Below are 16,401 nucleotides of genomic sequence, written 5' to 3' on the forward strand. Positions count from 1 at the left end.
GCTAGGCAAACTACGACCGTTGACTAATAGGAAAAGAATAACAAATTTTCCTGGCTCATACCGTCGCCGTTTGTTTTGCTTTCAATGTTCAACCCCTGCCATTTGAATCAGCCGCTTTCTTTTACCACTGCAGCTTATATAAACAATTTTCCTCCATGCCCACTTCTCAAAATCTCTCCATCTTCACCTTCTCTTTTGCCCCTCTATCTGATCTCTCATCAACAAGAACACTCTTTTAATTTGCAGTATTATTTCAGCTTAGAGAGATCAAGAATGGAAGAAATTGAGATCCCTCAATATTTCCTCTGCCCCATATCTCTGCAGATCATGAAAGACCCCGTCACGGTGCTTACCGGCATCACCTACGACCGGGAAAGCATCGAGCATTGGTTGATGTCGGCCAACGAAGCCACTACATGCCCCGTCACGAACCAGCCGCTGTCAAAACACTCCGATTTGACGCCAAATCACATGCTTCGACGGCTGATTCAGGCATGGTGCACGGCCAATGCCAGCAATGGTGTCGACCGGATTCCCACTCCAAAATCTCCTCTCGACAAAACCCATGTCCTTAAGCTTGTCCGGGATCTTCGTGTTGCTCATTTGTATGGTACTACATTGAAGAAAATTGAAGCTTTAGCAGCCGCAAGCGAAAGGAATAGGTAGTTAAATGACGTCGTTTAGTATATATTCTAACAATTTTCTTCACGTGCGGATTCAAACTCAAAACTTGGAATGAATTTAATCGTTTGATTTATATTCTAACTCAGATTTTGCTTGGCGGAGGCGGGTATGGCGAAGGTGATGTGTTTGTTGATCATTAGATGTTTCAAGGAAAGGAGAACATCTGGGCTTGAGGAAGCTCTCAGAATTCTGCATCTTGTTTGGAGTCCAACGACAGAAATTAAGCTTTTAGTTAACGAAGACAACGATTTCATCCCCTCGTTGACATGGGTTTTGCAATGTGATGAGATTGATAATCATGTCATCATCAAAACGGAAGCAATTTTTGTCGTGAAAATGGCGATTGAAGTAGCAAGTTCAAGAAAGCTAGAGCGGTTGAAGCTTGAATTCTTCCAAGGTATTATGGAGGCTCTAAGATGCAAAATCTCTCAACAGGCAATCAAATCCGCCATGCACGTGCTAATAGAAGCATGCCCGTGGGGGAGAAACAGGCTGAAAATCGTGGAAGCCGGCGCCGTTTTCGAGCTGATCGAGCTGGAATTACAAAACCCAAATAAGAACATCTCCGAGCTCATCTTCAATCTTCTGGCAAATCTATGCTCGTGCGCTGATGGGAGAGCAGATCTTCTACGCCACGCAGGAGGCGTGGCTGTCGTGTCGAAAAGGATTCTGAGGGTTTCCCCGGCGACAGACGACCGAGCTCTTAATATACTTTCGTTGGTCGCAAAATTCTCGGCGACAGCCGAAGTTCTTCAGGAGATGTTGAGGGTTGGAGCAGTGACAAAGCTTTGCTTGGTGCTGCAAGCAGATTGTGCAAAATATTTGAAGGAAAAAGCAAGAGGGATCCTCAAATTGCATTCTCATATTTGGAATAATTCTCCTTGCATTTCTGTGTATCTGTTAACGAGGCACCGGAGGTAAAATTTTGAACATATTTGTATAAATTTCTCCTTGGGTTTACCAAGATATCTTCCTTTTTTTTTTTTTAATATGTATTTTCCTACCAAGTGCTTACAATCGACACAAATTAACATGGGAAAGGTGAGTCTCCAAGGGATAGCTTAATTGGCTGGAGATCACGTCTTATGAAGCAGAGGTTATTAGTTCTAATCCTTCTCTCTCTTTTGTGTGGATATGTCCAAAAAAAAAAAAAAATAATAAATAAGGTGAAATTTCTGACATGGGAAGTAGGGAAAACCATTTGAATTAATTTGAATAGAAAGGAAAACTCGAAACCCCTAATTTTAGGGGTATGATCCACAAGTTTTGGATTTGTGTCAAATTGATCAATAGGGTATATAAAACTATCTTAAAAGATCCTTGTGGTATATAAACTCATGATGTACCCAATGGATCATTTCCTACAAATTTTATCCATTTTTTTGATGAAGCTCCTATGAAATTATAGTTCTAGTCTTTAAAAAAAAAAAAAAAAAAAAAAAAGAGAAGGTAAAAATAAATAAATAAATAAAAAGGGTGTTGTTCGACTATGTTGCTAAGAGCATGTTTGAGATTGTGTTTGAGAAATATAGCTTTTAAGTTAAAAAAAAATGTTTTTTGACAAAAGCTTCATTTTAAAGCTTTTGTCAAAAGTGCGTTTTAGCAATTTTTAGGCTTTTTGAACTTTTAAAAGCGCTTTCAATTTCTTTACAAAACGGGTACTTTTTTCTTCAAACGGACTTTTTGAGTGTTAAATGCACACCCAAACAGGCCCTAAGAGGATTATCACACTCCTAACCATTAGTGCCTTACGGAGGTAATTCGATTACCCTAAAATATCTTAAGTGCCTATTTGGGATTGCGTTTGAAAAATAAAGCTTTTAAGTAAAAAAAAGTTTGGGCAAAAGCTTCATTTTTAAACTTTTGTCAAAAGTGCGTTTTGACCATTTTTAGGCTTTTTGGACTGTTACAAATGCTTTTATTTTTTTTACCAAACAAATACTTTTTTCTTCAAATAGACTTTTTGAGTGTTAAAAGCACTTTTAGACTATTCAAACGCAATTTCAAACATGCCCTAAGAGCATCCTACCACCTTCAAAGGTGGCTTCAAGCATTCAAGGGGAAGCTTGGTTATTTTCGAATACCTTTGGCAATGATTCTGCCGCCCCATGAAGTCACCTTTGAGAATAGCTAAATGACCTTCAAATAAATGTCTTTGGGGATGATGAAGCCACAATTGAGGGTGTCTGACCACCCATTGAAGCCAACTTTTGGGGTGTTCCTTTGAGAGTAGTTCTACGACTCTTGAAGGTGATTTTTTTTTTTTTTTTTAGCCAAAACCACCTTCTCTCTCATTTCTTAATTATATCTATATATATTTTTTGAGGCTGGAGTACTATGTGGTCTTTCCGCGACAAATAATAAAGAAAGAAAATTGTTTCCAATAGGTACTTCAATCGGTTGGAGACAAATCTCCCTCTTTTTTTCCTCCCCTTGTCTGGACATGTTAAAAAAAAAAATTGTATCATAGAAAATTGAGAAACACTACACACTCTCATTTCTACATTCTATAATGTGTCTTTTAAAATCACCTACCATAATCAGTCGCGAAGCTAAGATATTGTCCATGTAGGAGCGAGATTAATATAAAATATTATAAGTACTTTAATACGGTTTACTCAAAAACCAACATGGATATTTTCTTAATTAGTATCAAGAATAATTATGTTTGTGGTCTCAAACCTTGTGTTTTAAATAACACTGAACAAATTGTGCTAACCAATTCTCTTTAATTTGTACTTCAATATATGCATTTTGCTCATGACAAGACACGTTATCAACTCCATAGTTAACGAGTAACGTACTATCTAGGGCCCTTGAGAATTTTATTTTATTTTTCTTACTATGAAAGCTAGGCTTACAAAATAGAAAAAAAAATCTTACAAAATGATGTGGCACAACATGATTGAAGTACGAAAAGTTACATAACTTGTTGTACCACGTCACTTTGTTAGTATTTTTTTTTTTTTTTAGGTAAAAAGTTATGTAGGCCTTACATTTCTCCATTCTTATCACTTGGTTTTGGCATCTCAATGTAAGTCCCAAAATTTAATGAATAAAATACAATAATATGAAACAATATATTGTATATTTTGACACCCAGATGCAGACTATTTGCAACTGCACCCCAGAATTATTTCTTTGGCTTGCAGGTTCACAGCTGAAATGTTTTGGACGTTTTCTTTGCAAGTTTTCACAGCTGAAATGTTTTGGATTCAGAATTTCAAGATGAGGTTAATAAGCCAACCCAAGCATGTGGCCAAGCAGGAAGAAGAAGAGGACGGGAGGAGGAGGAGTAGGGACTAGGGTCAAGAATGCTAAAAAAATTACCCATAAAAACAAATTTCAAAGATATTTTTGGAGGTGTGTAGATCCGCCACTAACCATGATTAAAATTCAATAGAGATTCAAAATTCACTTAAAGAAGTGTGGAGTGAGGAGTTTAGAGTAGAAATGTGGGTGACATTTCTTGAAAAGTTTTTGACTGCATAGGTAACAACGTGAAACAGTAAAAACAGTGGAACAACATAATTACTTAATTAATTATCGAGATTTTTATTTATTTATTTATTATAAACAAGTCACACATTTTTACGAGACTTAATACAACAGCAACGATTCTCCCCTGCTGCAAAGTCAACAACACATTTGACAGCATTAGGCTTATGTCCGAGGGCTTCACATTGATGGCCACAGTCTTGTGCGGTGCTGCATGCACCAGCAAAATGGCAGCTTTCCTTCCCATTTTCTTTGTTGGATGAGAAATCCAAATCCGCATCATCGTCAAAATTACACAGATCGGACTCTACATATATATACACATACAGATTTCATTCGTCAATATCACACAAACATATATAGTAGCAATGAAAATTGATGAATCTAGAGAGAGATACAGATACCAACTGGGTCTCCTGAGGATGGAGAAGATAGGAGGAAGAAAAGGAGAAGAATAGCAAACAGATGAAGCTTTGGTGGCACCATCTTTGTGTTGGTTGTGATAATATTTATGGCAGAGCTGATGGGTTTTATAGGGATTGCCATTTGCCAATACCATTTCTCATTTAATGCCCTCGGATTTAAAGAATCCTCTCACATTGTCGTGACTTGGCCCCATCATAATTGCTCATAAATACACCTCATCCTCTAATAAAAAAAAAACAAAAAAAAAACAAAAATGATTGTTTTTTTGTCTTACCAATAATTTACCTCATCTCTAATTATTCAAAATTGAAGAATTTTATGTTACGAAATCATGACCCTTCATTTTAAATTCAATAGTCTATAAAATCATTTAAATCTCGGTAAAACAAATGCTAGCTTAAAAACAAAAGCTAGCTTAAAATCAAAATTTAATACCTTGGCTGTACAAAAGTAGCTGATATTTTATAGACCATTAAATTTAAAATGAATGGCAACAATTTCATAACATTGGAGATTGTAATTAAAGGGGATCTCAATCCGGTTTTAAGTATGCTGTGAAAGAGTAATATTGCAACTTTGCATCCTCTTTATCTCATTTTTAAAATGAAATGGATAATATTCATTTTATTTTATGATCAAGATTTGAATTTAGTGTATCTAATTGTGTACATGATGTTAATGTTGATACATTTTTTTTTCTTAAAAAAATTTTAAATGATATGGTGTCATTTACACTGTTAACTATACTATACATGTCATTGATTTGAAGCATAAATTATGCTTTTTTTTTTTTTTTTTTTTGAATGAATAAGTATTTATTGAGAAGAAAACACAATAAAAAGATGAGGGCCGTGTTAAGCCCTCCCACAAACCGCAAGCCACACCAACAAGGTTTAAAAAAACTAGCAAATGGCAAGGAAAGGGCTAGCAAAGCAAACCCACAAAGGCAGCATCATATTTGAAAGAAAATGCAAGAGGGATCCTCAGTTTGCCTAGTAATATTTGGAACATTTCTCCTTGCATTGCTGTAGCTAGATCTGTTAACGACGCACCGGGGTAACATTTTGAACCTTTTTTATAATTTTCTTCCTGGTTTTACCAACTACTACCACAAAAAACCGAAAAAAAAAAAAAAAAAGCTCAGTTAGTGGCATATGAAAAGTGACGTTTCAAGTAATGTGCGCGGACTTGTTGTTGCTGGAGAATCAGATCCCCTTCATCCTTTAAACACAATTTTAAAATATTTCTACAAAATATATGCAGAAACAACCGGTAAAGGTTTTTATTTCTCTTTTGTTTGTCCTTCCTTATTTTTATTTTTATTTTTTGGGAAAATACATTGTACCCGTAAAGTTGTACATTTCTTTTGATTTTGCTTAGAATGTTTAAAAAATTGCACCGTATCATCACCAAATTTCTGTAATTGTCAATGTAGTCATTCCAATAACAAAATTTGTCTCCTTAGATGGGAGGAGGCCCACATGCCTCGCACGTGGATTTTTAAGCTAGGGGTGTCAAGACGGTTACGGTTAGTAGATTTCACTAACCGCAACCGTTAACCGCCTAGTGGTTAATCGTTAGCCGCCGGTTAGCGGTTAGTGAAATAGATAACCACCCGCTAACCGCTTTTTCAAAATTGAGCTTTTTTGGGCTTTCTTTAGGGCTTTTCGGGCTTCTTTTTTTGGGCGTTTTTTTGCTTTTTTTTACCCTTTTTATTTTAATTTTAATTTTTAATTTTTTGTATTTTTAGTGTCTTCTTGGGCCCAATTGCTATAAAAAGAGCTCATATGGAAAAATCAAAAATATTTGACCCAAAATTTACATTTACTTATAGTTTAAAAAAAATTTCTTAAATATTAAATCATAACTGCTTAACTTTTTTATTTTTTTTATTTAAAAAAAAAAAAAAGTTCAGAATTCAAACAACTGTCATAACATATAATGATAATACATTAATACTACTTAAATTATGTTTATAAGTAACACATTGGTCATTGTTTAATCCAATGTCAATTACTTAATTTGATATTATACGAATCATATCATCATTGTACATTAATAATATGATTCACTGGAAATCTTGAATAAAGTATTTGAATTGTCATTGAATCATATGATTAAGTATTGATATTATACATTTATATTATTCATATGCATATGTAGACTTATATAGACTTATAAGTTTATAACATACATTGGAAATAAGTCTCTAGATATTTAATTGTTGTATTAGTATGAATTGGTATACTTATGAGTTATGTCATATTATAAATGTATAATTTGTTATTATATAATCAAATAATTTAATGATCAATTGATCATGTGATATAATCATATAAATTATAGTGATAATATATTAATACTCAAATTGTGATTTAATTATTTGTTAAAAAAATTGTGATTTAATCATTAAGTGATTATGTTATATGTATAAATATTTTTATAATTATAATTATAAAAATATATTATATAAAAAGGCGGTTAGCGGTTAGCGGTTACGGTTAGTAAACCTATAACCGCTAACTGCTAACCGCTAGGTGGTTATAGCGGTTAGGCGGTTAGCTGTTAATACGGTTAAGCGGTTAAGCGGTTAGCAGTTATAGCAGTTAGCAGGCGGTTTTTAACTGCCCGCATTGACACCCCTATTTTTAGCTCAAGATCTCCCCAAATTACCCTCACTTCACACCTGTTTTTTCCCACAAAGTCCCCATGTTTTTTTTTAAAAAATAAATAAATAAAAGGAAAAAAAATTCATTAGGGGCTGCAACCCCTTTACAAAATATTTGCATTTGAGTCAAAAACAATGACTATGAAAAGCAATGAACTACAATAGTACCTTTCAGGTTGGCTAGTAGTTGCATAGGGCATGTTCCGACTGTGCAGTTGCCTTTGGAACTTCCAAACTAATTGGTTTTGTTGCCTCCAAAATCTTATCAACAAACTTTGTATGCCAAGTTATATATTCACGTGTGCAAATCACTTTCCTTCACACAAACAAAAATGGGAATCACAACATATCACCAATCTGTTTGTTAACCAAGAGAACCAAGGAAAAGAAATACACATAAAGTGTAAATCATATTCTAAAATGATCTTCAACATATTACTTATCAAAAAATATTAAGATGAGAATCAATCAGTGTAAGTTTTAAGTGTTGGCTAAATGTTCGGTGAGTAAAATGGGTAAAATGGATTCAAAACGGGGCCAAATCACTATGGGCACGGGATTCATAGCTGTCCGGATGAGATTTCAAAGCCGCTCAGTTATTTTATCCCGAGAGCCTCGTCTGCATTGCGTCCGGACGAGAGAGAAATCCAAGAATCCCGAAAGCCTCATCTGCAACCTCTTCTGTACCACATCCAAACGCGCCGCACCAAAAGAACAGAGAAAGCGATGTTGCCCTAGAGCTCCGTCCGGGCGGACATACACCCTATCCGGGCGGCCACTTACGAGAACTATATTTCTCGTGTTTTAAGAGCCCTGTCCGGATGAGCCCACTTATCGTCCGGATGGCCCGTAGCTTCTAGGTCTATTTTACAATGTAATTGAGGTCTACCTAGACTAGGGGTCTTTCGGCTTTATATATAGATCTATACAGATCTAAATAGGTACGAATTCTGTATCTAGAGTTCGTCGTCGTGTGCTAAGAGAGTCTTGATATAGAGTGTTTGTTCTTTCTCTTAGAGTGATCGTTTGATCTTACTTTTTGATTGTTGAAGTGAAGTCAACCGGAGTTCCGGTGAAGGGAGATCACGTAGAAGGATTGTGCCAACTGTCTTTGGAAAGGGCTACTGCGGTAGAAAGCAAGTGAGTCGCTTGTCTTATGCAATATTGTGTCAATTGCAAAGGTTTTGTAAGCGTGAACGTCTTATAATCCTTTATTCTTTTACTGAGTTAGTTGATTTCTTAGGTTTGACTACCCCGGAAAGGTTTTACTTTTAAAGAGTTCTCTAATTGGTTTTCTCTTCGTAACCAAAATCTATGTGTTCTGTTTTGTTCATTGCATATCTATTTTTGGTTGATTATATTTGTTAGGTCAGATCTATTTCCGTATAATATTGTGTGAACCACCTATACATTAAGAATAGGTGTTAGGGATATATTAGGGTTTTTCAATCAACAATCATATTGCAAATTTAACCAACGCTTCAAAATTTTAAACTTTATTCGACTTCTACAAAATCTAGCATTATAACAAACCCAATCTCAAAATAATGAAAAAATTTCAAAACTTGCTAATAGAGTTACATAAATCTGTCCTAGTTCTTATTTTATTTTAAAGGAATTCAATATCATTGAATAAAATTCAGATGGATACAGATTGTTCCATTAATACAATATCACGGATAGCCCCTGAGATTTCAAACCTCTAGGTCTTCTCTATGAAACGTTTACAAGCATCTTTGGCCAAGCAATGTGCCACCCCATTAGATTGGCGACATACATGATGACATTCCCATTTAGTAAAGGAACGCAAAACTATTTTAGTATCTTCCGCAAGTTGACTGTATTTGTGATTTGGGGACATTCCCGAATTGATTGTAGTGACCACCTACTGCGCATCCCCTTCCAATACAAGCTAGTTGACGTCCACCTCTTTACTAAAAATAGTTGCATGATAAGCACCCATAGCCTCTACAGCAATAGGTTCTAAATGACTAAAAAACATTAGACATTTTGCAGCAACAACCCTTCCCATATTATCCCGAACCACCATAGCCAACAAATCTGTCCTAGTTCTTATTGACTACAAATTAAATTAATTAACTAAAGTAGGCACAAGGTTAATTTTAAATTGACTAAAACAAAACAAAAAGACTTCAACATCATATCCATCAACTTGCCACAATATTGGGGTAGAGACAATAAGATAGCATACAATCCAACCAAACAATAGAAACATGCTAATGCTTTAAGCAGTATGTGGAAAAAAAAAAAAAATCTTACCAGTCCATGTAAGTAAGGGCCCGAACGGTGGGTCCTTGAAGCCTTGAAAATAACTTTTTAATCATGGTGGGTCCCTGCTAGGGTTTCTCTTGACAGCGTGAAGAAGTTAACCTAGCTCTGGTTGTAGTCACGTTCAAACGCTGTCAATAGACATGTCAACTAGGAATCCTGGAAAGGTCCACTCAAGCGGGTTTTAGGGAAAGCATGTATGCCTGTTTTCAGCTTGGACTGAAGCTCCGTTTGAACATCCAACTACTACTGTTCGAACGGACCTCCTACAGTGGCCAACATCGAATCCACTTTCTAGAAAACATGGACCTAAGTGGACAGCCTGTCGTGCACTTCCAGCACATGGAAGCTCAGCTGTTTGAACGCCCTACCAATCCGTTCGAATGCTAGTCAACAAAAGTCACCTAACTTTGCCGACCAACCTAGTTCCCATGAGCCTATAAATATGGCACTTGGCCATTCATTTTTCCTAAGAAAACAACCAGAGAAGAAGCTCTATTTTGAGAGAAAAGCCTTAATGCTTAAGTGTTTGTTTCATTGTGTGCTAAGAGAGATTAATTGTTCATGTGCCTTGGAGCCATAACTCTTAGAGTATATGCTGAACTTGTAAACAACATTAGTGAGTTTTGTTAGTGTCAACATTTGGTAACTTGCAGCTTGTCAAAGGTTCTGGCAAGGGAAGTCGATAAAAGGGGTACCAGAGGTTCGGGGGGACTACCATGGTAGCTGGGCAAGAAGGGTCACTTGTCTAGATGAGTTCGCATCAATTACAAAGGTTTTGTAAGTGTGAGCAACTTGTACTTCCTCACTCTTTTATAGTAAAACGATTTCTTGGGTCCGCTGCCCCGAAGTGGTTTTTTCTTGACGAGGTTCTTCTTGGTTTCCATTTTGTCACCAAAAATACTTGTGTCATATGCTTTATTGCTTTACATATTTTTGGTGAATGTTGATTGTTGCATGTAAATTTTTAATTTTGCATTTATTTTGATAAACACCTATATTGACCCCCCCCCCCCCCCCTAGGTGTATTTGGGAGTTTTAACATATTTTCAACTAAGTTGGAGAAGGAACAAATACCAGAAAATTGTGAAATTAGAGAATGTGTTTGTTATGGCCATACAAGCAATTGACCCAAGTACAAAAATGCATGGTAAAATCTTAAGAACAAGCTTCGTGAAAGTTCCAAGCGTTCCAAGAAAATTATTCATCATTCACTTAGTATTGTGCCCTGGTATGTTGTGCTCCTTTTATACGTAGTCAGTGATTGCGTCATACTCGACCCATAGATAAAGCCTCTAATTTGATGATTTGGTGATGTTGAATACATAAAATGATGAAGAATGAAATTTTATAGGCAGATAAAAGACTCCAAAGTTTTTATTCGTCCAAAGTTTCAAGTCCATTAAACCTTTTCAATCAAATTGGAGGTTTAAACATGATTTGATTCATTCGAAATTTTTACCATGTATCCCCTAAACATGAAAGACGATATGAAAAATTATTTTATAAAAAGTATCATCCGAATTGATCTTCAATTTTTGAGTCAAACTCTTATTATGTTTGAGGTTCAATCCTAATATCCTTGAACTTGAAGGAAAAGCCTAAGGAGAAGAATCCATTTTCTCTTGAAGAAGCAATAGATGATTCTAAGAACTTGATTGATTTTCTACTGAATTTTGAAGAAGATGACTGATCTTATTTCTGCGATTGAACATTTTGTATTAGTTTTAGAAAATTCTAAGAGAAATAGTCAACACGTTATGCATATCAATGTTGAAAATGTAGCAGTAGAATTATTCATCAAGAAAATGAAATTGTTTCACTTTTTTCTTTAATCTAAAAATAGAAAAATAAAATTCAAACATTTTTATTGATTGCTGTGGTTGTGTATACTTTCTATCTCTCAGCATTTATCATGTCTCATTAGCAAAAAAAAAAAAAAAAAAAAAAATCATAACATTTTTCCATTAAATTTTGTCAATTATGGTTGACAGAATGATGAAAATTTCTCCATTTTAAATTAATAAGGGAATAAGTTGAAACTATGGATTATATAGAAAATTAATGTGGGTGTGGTTGTTTTATATATATATGGTTAGCATAAAGAATGATGGAAAGAAGTCTGGTTTATTTGTGCTTGAACTGCTTTCTCACTTTCGCAAATTTACTTAATAAAAGATGATGCTAATCATCTTTTATTGCAATGCTTCATTGATCTTATGAGCTAATAATTTAAACTTCTCATTGAAAATTAATCATAAATAATAGTAAAAATATTAGAATTATATATATATTAGGTTTCTTATGTTTCTTTGTAAGAATATTCACCATTTAGGATTAATTGTACCATACTAGTATTTTTTTTCTTTCACCTATTGTAGTTTTCTTATAAATAAGGACATTTGTCCCCAATATTTTTGGGGCCACGTAATCACATGTTGGCTGGATATGGAGTGGAATCGTGCAGGGGGAAGAGACCCGGGCTTTCTGATAGTGGAGAATCACTTGTACTTTCTCCTGGGGATGTTTCTCATCAACTAGGGAAGAGGAAAGCACGTGGTAAGGGCCCAAGGGAGATTGATGTAGAAAAGGGGAAAGTGCAAATCGAAGGCAGAAAGGACGGGATAAAACAGGTCTTAGTGGGGGAGGAGGATGGGGTGAAAAGAGCGAGAACGAAGGAGTAGAATGAGGAGATTGGAAATTTGATTAAGGCAGCGGCTGTTCCTCAACCCCGCCACTTGCCATGATTATCTTGAGTTGGAATTGGCCGAGGGTTGAACTGCCGAGGGCTTGGGAACCCTCAGCCAGTTGGTGACCTTCATCAAATGGTGAAGGATAAGAAACCCAAAATGGTTTTCATTATGGTGACCAAATTGTCGAGTAAGAACTGGTTTTCTTAAAAGAAAGTTGGGCTTTGAAAACATTTTGCAATGGATAGTATAGGTCGCAATGGGGGTCTAGCACTTTTGTCGAGGGATGAAGTACAGGTTGTAATCCAAAATTACAGTAGACGGCATATTAATGCTGTTGTTTCTATCTATAATAATGGAGATAGTTGGAAATTCATGGGATTCTATGGCCACCAGAAATAGCAAAATGAAAGGAAGCGTGGGCCTTGCTCCTTCACCTTTCCCATCTTTAGCCCTTACCCTGGTTATGCATGGGAGATTTTAATGAAATAGTGGATCTCTCCGAGAAGCGAGGGGCAATCACAAGAGGTCGGCATCAAATGGAGGAATTTCGACATACTCTTGAAGACTGTGGTCTAAGTGATTTGGGGTTTAGAGGTCCCAAATTCACTTGGAATAATGGTAAAGATGGTCGAGCCTTCACACAAGAGTGGTTGGATCAGGTGGTTGCTAATCATGAGTGGTGTGGGAGGTTTGGGGATGTGGATGTGGAGGTCTTGGCTAGTAGAAGTTTTGACCACCATCCGGTGGCTATTTCTTTTACAGATGGGAGGCAGTTGAAATGGAGCAAATGGAGACCCTTTCGTGTTGAGGCTAGTTGGAATTGCCATGCATGATATAAGGCAACTATCCAACAGGCGTGGAGGAAAAAGAAAAGAAACGAGAACCAGTGGGATAACATGCATGGAAATATTACAAGATGTCGAAGGGTTCTCAAGCAGTGGGTGCGGAAAGAAGTGGTGAGGGCTGATGATACCATTCGGGACAAAACAGGAGAATTGGAAATAGTTCAATGTAGGGATGAGGGGCGTTATGTGGAACATGAAAAAACTCTTAAGATGGAGATTAATAACTTGTTGGAACAAGAGGATTTAAGATGGCGTTAAAGGGCCAAGGAGGAGTGGTTGAGGAATGGAGATAGAAATGCCGGATACTTTCATGCTTGTGCTTACCAAAGAAAGAGACCCAACCAGATTTTACAAATCCAAGAAGAGGAGGGCTAGCTATGCAGTACTCAGGCTGTTGTGGAGTCAGCCTTTGTAGGGTATTACCATAAATTTTTAATACAGCTTCTTCAACCAACTTTGGGGAAGTCACGGGTGCTATCCGAGGATTAGTTTCTGAGGCCATGAACAACCAATTGGTAGGAGAATTCATGGATGAGGATGTTCGGACAGCTCTCTTCCAGATGGCCCCTTTGACGTCACCTGGCCCTGATGGTTTTACAGTTGGGTTCTATCAACATCATTGGGATACTATAGGCCCAGAGGTTTGTCAGGCTATTCTACAATTTCTAAATTTTTCTATCATGGATGAGAGAATTAATGCCACACATATTGCACTTATTCCTAAAAAACCTGATCCGTGATGTGTTGTTGATTTTCGACCTATAAGCCTTTGTAATGTCATATACAAGATTATTTCAAAGGTCTTATCTAATCGTTTGGAGGTAGTTTTGCCCCATGTTATTAGTCCTTATCAAAGTGCTTTCCTCTCGGGTAGGCTAATAACTGACAATATAATAGCTGCTTATGAGACTTTACATTCCATGCATACCCGTATGTGGAGCAAAGTCAGTTTTATGGGGATTAAGCTCGACATGAGCAAGGCATATAACTGGGTGGAATGGGCTTTTCTGGAGGCTATGATGTTTAAAATGTGATTCACTGAAAGGTGGATTCAGCTTATAATGAAGTGTGTACGGTTTGCTAGTTATGTTATCCTGGTTAATGGTAACCCTTGTGGAAATATTCAGCCTATCCGAGGACTACGACAAGGAGATCCTCTTTCTCCATATCTTTTCCTTATTTGTGCGGAAGCTCTTAGTGCGTTATTGTCACAAGCGGAACAAAAAGATGTTATTACAGGTTTCCCTACCTCCAAAAAAGGACCTCGTCTTAGCCACCTTTTATTTGCGGATGACAGTTTGCTGTTTTGCAAGGCAAACTCGGAAGAATGGAGAAGGGTAACTAAGATCTTGAAAAATTATGGAGTGGCCTCGGGGCAGCGATTGAATAAAGATAAGACCTCTATCTTTTTCAGTTGCAATACTAGTCAATCAAGAAGGACATAAATTTCTCTGTTGCTTGGTATCCAGGCTTCACAAAGTTATGATAAATACCTTGGACTCCCAACTTTGGTGGGTAAGTTGAGATCTATAGCTTTTTGGAATATTAAGGACAAAGTGTGGAGTTGCTTAAATAATTGGAAGGTCAAATTCCTTTCACAAGCTGGGAAGGAAATTTTAATTAAAGCCGTCATCCAAGCTATTCCAACGTATTGTATGAGTGTTTTCCAAATTCTGAAAGTCTTTTGCAAAGAGCTTAATGGGATGATGCAACGTTTTTGGTGGGGTCACAAGGAGAATACCACAAGAATCCCTTGGATGAGTTGGGCTAAGATGAGGAAATCGAAAGACCAAGGAGGGTTGGGATTTAGAGATTTGGTTTCCTTTAACAAAGCTCTATTGGCCAAACAATTATGGCGTCTCCTTCAAAATACGGATTCATTGGCAGCACGTATCTTACAAGCTAAGTATTATCCCCAAGGTTTAGTTATAGAGGCAATTTTGGGGTCGAAAGCATCTTATATGTGGCGAAGCATGATGGGGGCTAAAGAAGTTTTAAGCCAAGGTCTAATTTGGCGGGTGGGTAATGGCTGCGACATTAAGGTATGTGGGGACTGGTGGTTACCTTTCTCGATTACCAATGTGGTACAGTCACCAAATTCTCTTTTGGCGGCAGATGCAAGGGTAGAGGAATTGATAGACAGAGACACCAAAGACTGGAAGGTCCCTTTTATCAATAACATTTTCTTTGAAGAAGAAGCAAAGGCCATCCTACAGATTCCCTTAAGTTCGATGCTCCCTAAAGACAACCTGATATGGAGATGTATCAAAAATGGAGATTTCATGGTTAGAAGTGCATATCATCTTGAGGTAGAAATCAACGAAGCAAAACAAAGTGGAGGGTTACGGATAGTGCAGGAATCACCGGTGTGGAAGGCCTGCTGGAAGCTCAATGTCCTTAATGTGGTGAAATTGTTTTTGTGGAGGGCTTGCAATGATCTACTTCCTATTAGAGTTAACCTGTCACGTAAGGGTATAAACCTTTACAAACTCTGTCCCATTTGTCAACAAAAGGAAACGACGGTTCACCTTTATGGAATTATCCGGCGGCTTGTGATGTGTGGGGTGTTGACCCGATTATTTGGCAAAAGAGGGGAGGTGGTACATGTACTTTCATCAGATTGTGGAGGACCTTCTAGGACGTTGTGACAAAAAGGAGCTTGAGTTGTTCGGGATTGTAGCTAGAAAGATCTGTTTCTGGAGGAATAATGTGATTCATAGAGGGGCTTTTGATCATCCAAACATGCTACTATGTAGGGCTACTATGGATCTTGAGGAGTTTCAACAAGTCAACTCAAAATAGGAAATTGGGGGGGGGGGGGGGGGGGTTGGGTGGGCCAGGGTTAGTGCTACTCGGGGAGACATTAAATGGCAGCCACCTCCCATTAACTGGGTGAGAATCAATTGGGATGCAACAATAGACAACAAGAAGACCGGATGAGTCTGGGTATTATTGCACGAGATTGCAATGGAAAGTGCCTTATTGCTCATAGCCTGTCTTATGAGATGTCTTCGGATCCAGTGATGGCTGAAGCTTATGCCGCTTTACATGCAATGCTAATGAGCAACGACTTAGGTGTTGATGAAATCTTATTTGAAGGAGATGCATTGCAGGTGGTTAAAGAAGTACGTTCGATTCAGACCTGCCAAAGCAGCTTAGGGCATTTTGTTGAAGAGATAAAATTTGGGTTGTAGTTGATGGGGAGAACTGATTTTACACACATGCTGTGAGAGGCGAATTGTGCAGCACATGGGCTATCTTGAGAGGCAACCTTTCATACAACAGATCAAGTTTGGGT

The 16,401-nt window shown here is 37.1% G+C and overlaps 2 protein-coding genes across 2 annotated transcripts; both read left to right on the forward strand.

Moving 5' to 3' along the window:
- Positions 1-273: 273 nt before the first annotated feature.
- Positions 274-1,605, forward strand: LOC132163248 (E3 ubiquitin-protein ligase PUB24-like). Its single transcript, XM_059573459.2, has 2 exons — positions 274-662; positions 771-1,605. Exons 1-2 carry the CDS (start codon positions 274-276, stop codon positions 1,603-1,605), a joined length of 1,224 nt encoding a protein of 407 aa, XP_059429442.2.
- Positions 1,606-12,725: 11,120 nt separating this feature from the next.
- Positions 12,726-15,751, forward strand: LOC148584068 (uncharacterized). Its single transcript, XM_088518726.1, has 5 exons — positions 12,726-13,067; positions 13,113-13,356; positions 13,545-13,744; positions 14,231-14,440; positions 14,573-15,751. Exons 1-5 carry the CDS (start codon positions 12,726-12,728, stop codon positions 15,749-15,751), a joined length of 2,175 nt encoding a protein of 724 aa, XP_088374852.1.
- Positions 15,752-16,401: the final 650 nt, after the last annotated feature.

Source organism: Corylus avellana, chromosome 8, assembly GCF_965113065.1.
Source record: "Corylus avellana chromosome 8, dhCorAvel1.hap1.2, whole genome shotgun sequence".
In the NCBI taxonomy this organism is placed as follows: Eukaryota; Viridiplantae; Streptophyta; class Magnoliopsida; order Fagales; family Betulaceae; genus Corylus; species Corylus avellana.

Excerpts from the sequence above, each read along its gene's own strand:
- LOC132163248 (XM_059573459.2), top strand. The coding sequence starts at position 274 with ATGGAAGAAATTGAGATCCCTCAATATTTCCTCTGCCCCATATCTCTG. Across the intron at positions 663-770 it reads GCCGCAAGCGAAAGGAATAG|ATTTTGCTTGGCGGAGGCGG; the intron begins GTAGTTAAATGA and ends ATTCTAACTCAG.
- LOC148584068 (XM_088518726.1), top strand. The coding sequence starts at position 12,726 with ATGGGAGATTTTAATGAAATAGTGGATCTCTCCGAGAAGCGAGGGGCA. Across the intron at positions 13,068-13,112 it reads GGAGACCCTTTCGTGTTGAG|GCGTGGAGGAAAAAGAAAAG; the intron begins GCTAGTTGGAAT and ends ACTATCCAACAG. Across the intron at positions 14,441-14,572 it reads ACTCGGAAGAATGGAGAAGG|GCTTCACAAAGTTATGATAA; the intron begins GTAACTAAGATC and ends CTTGGTATCCAG.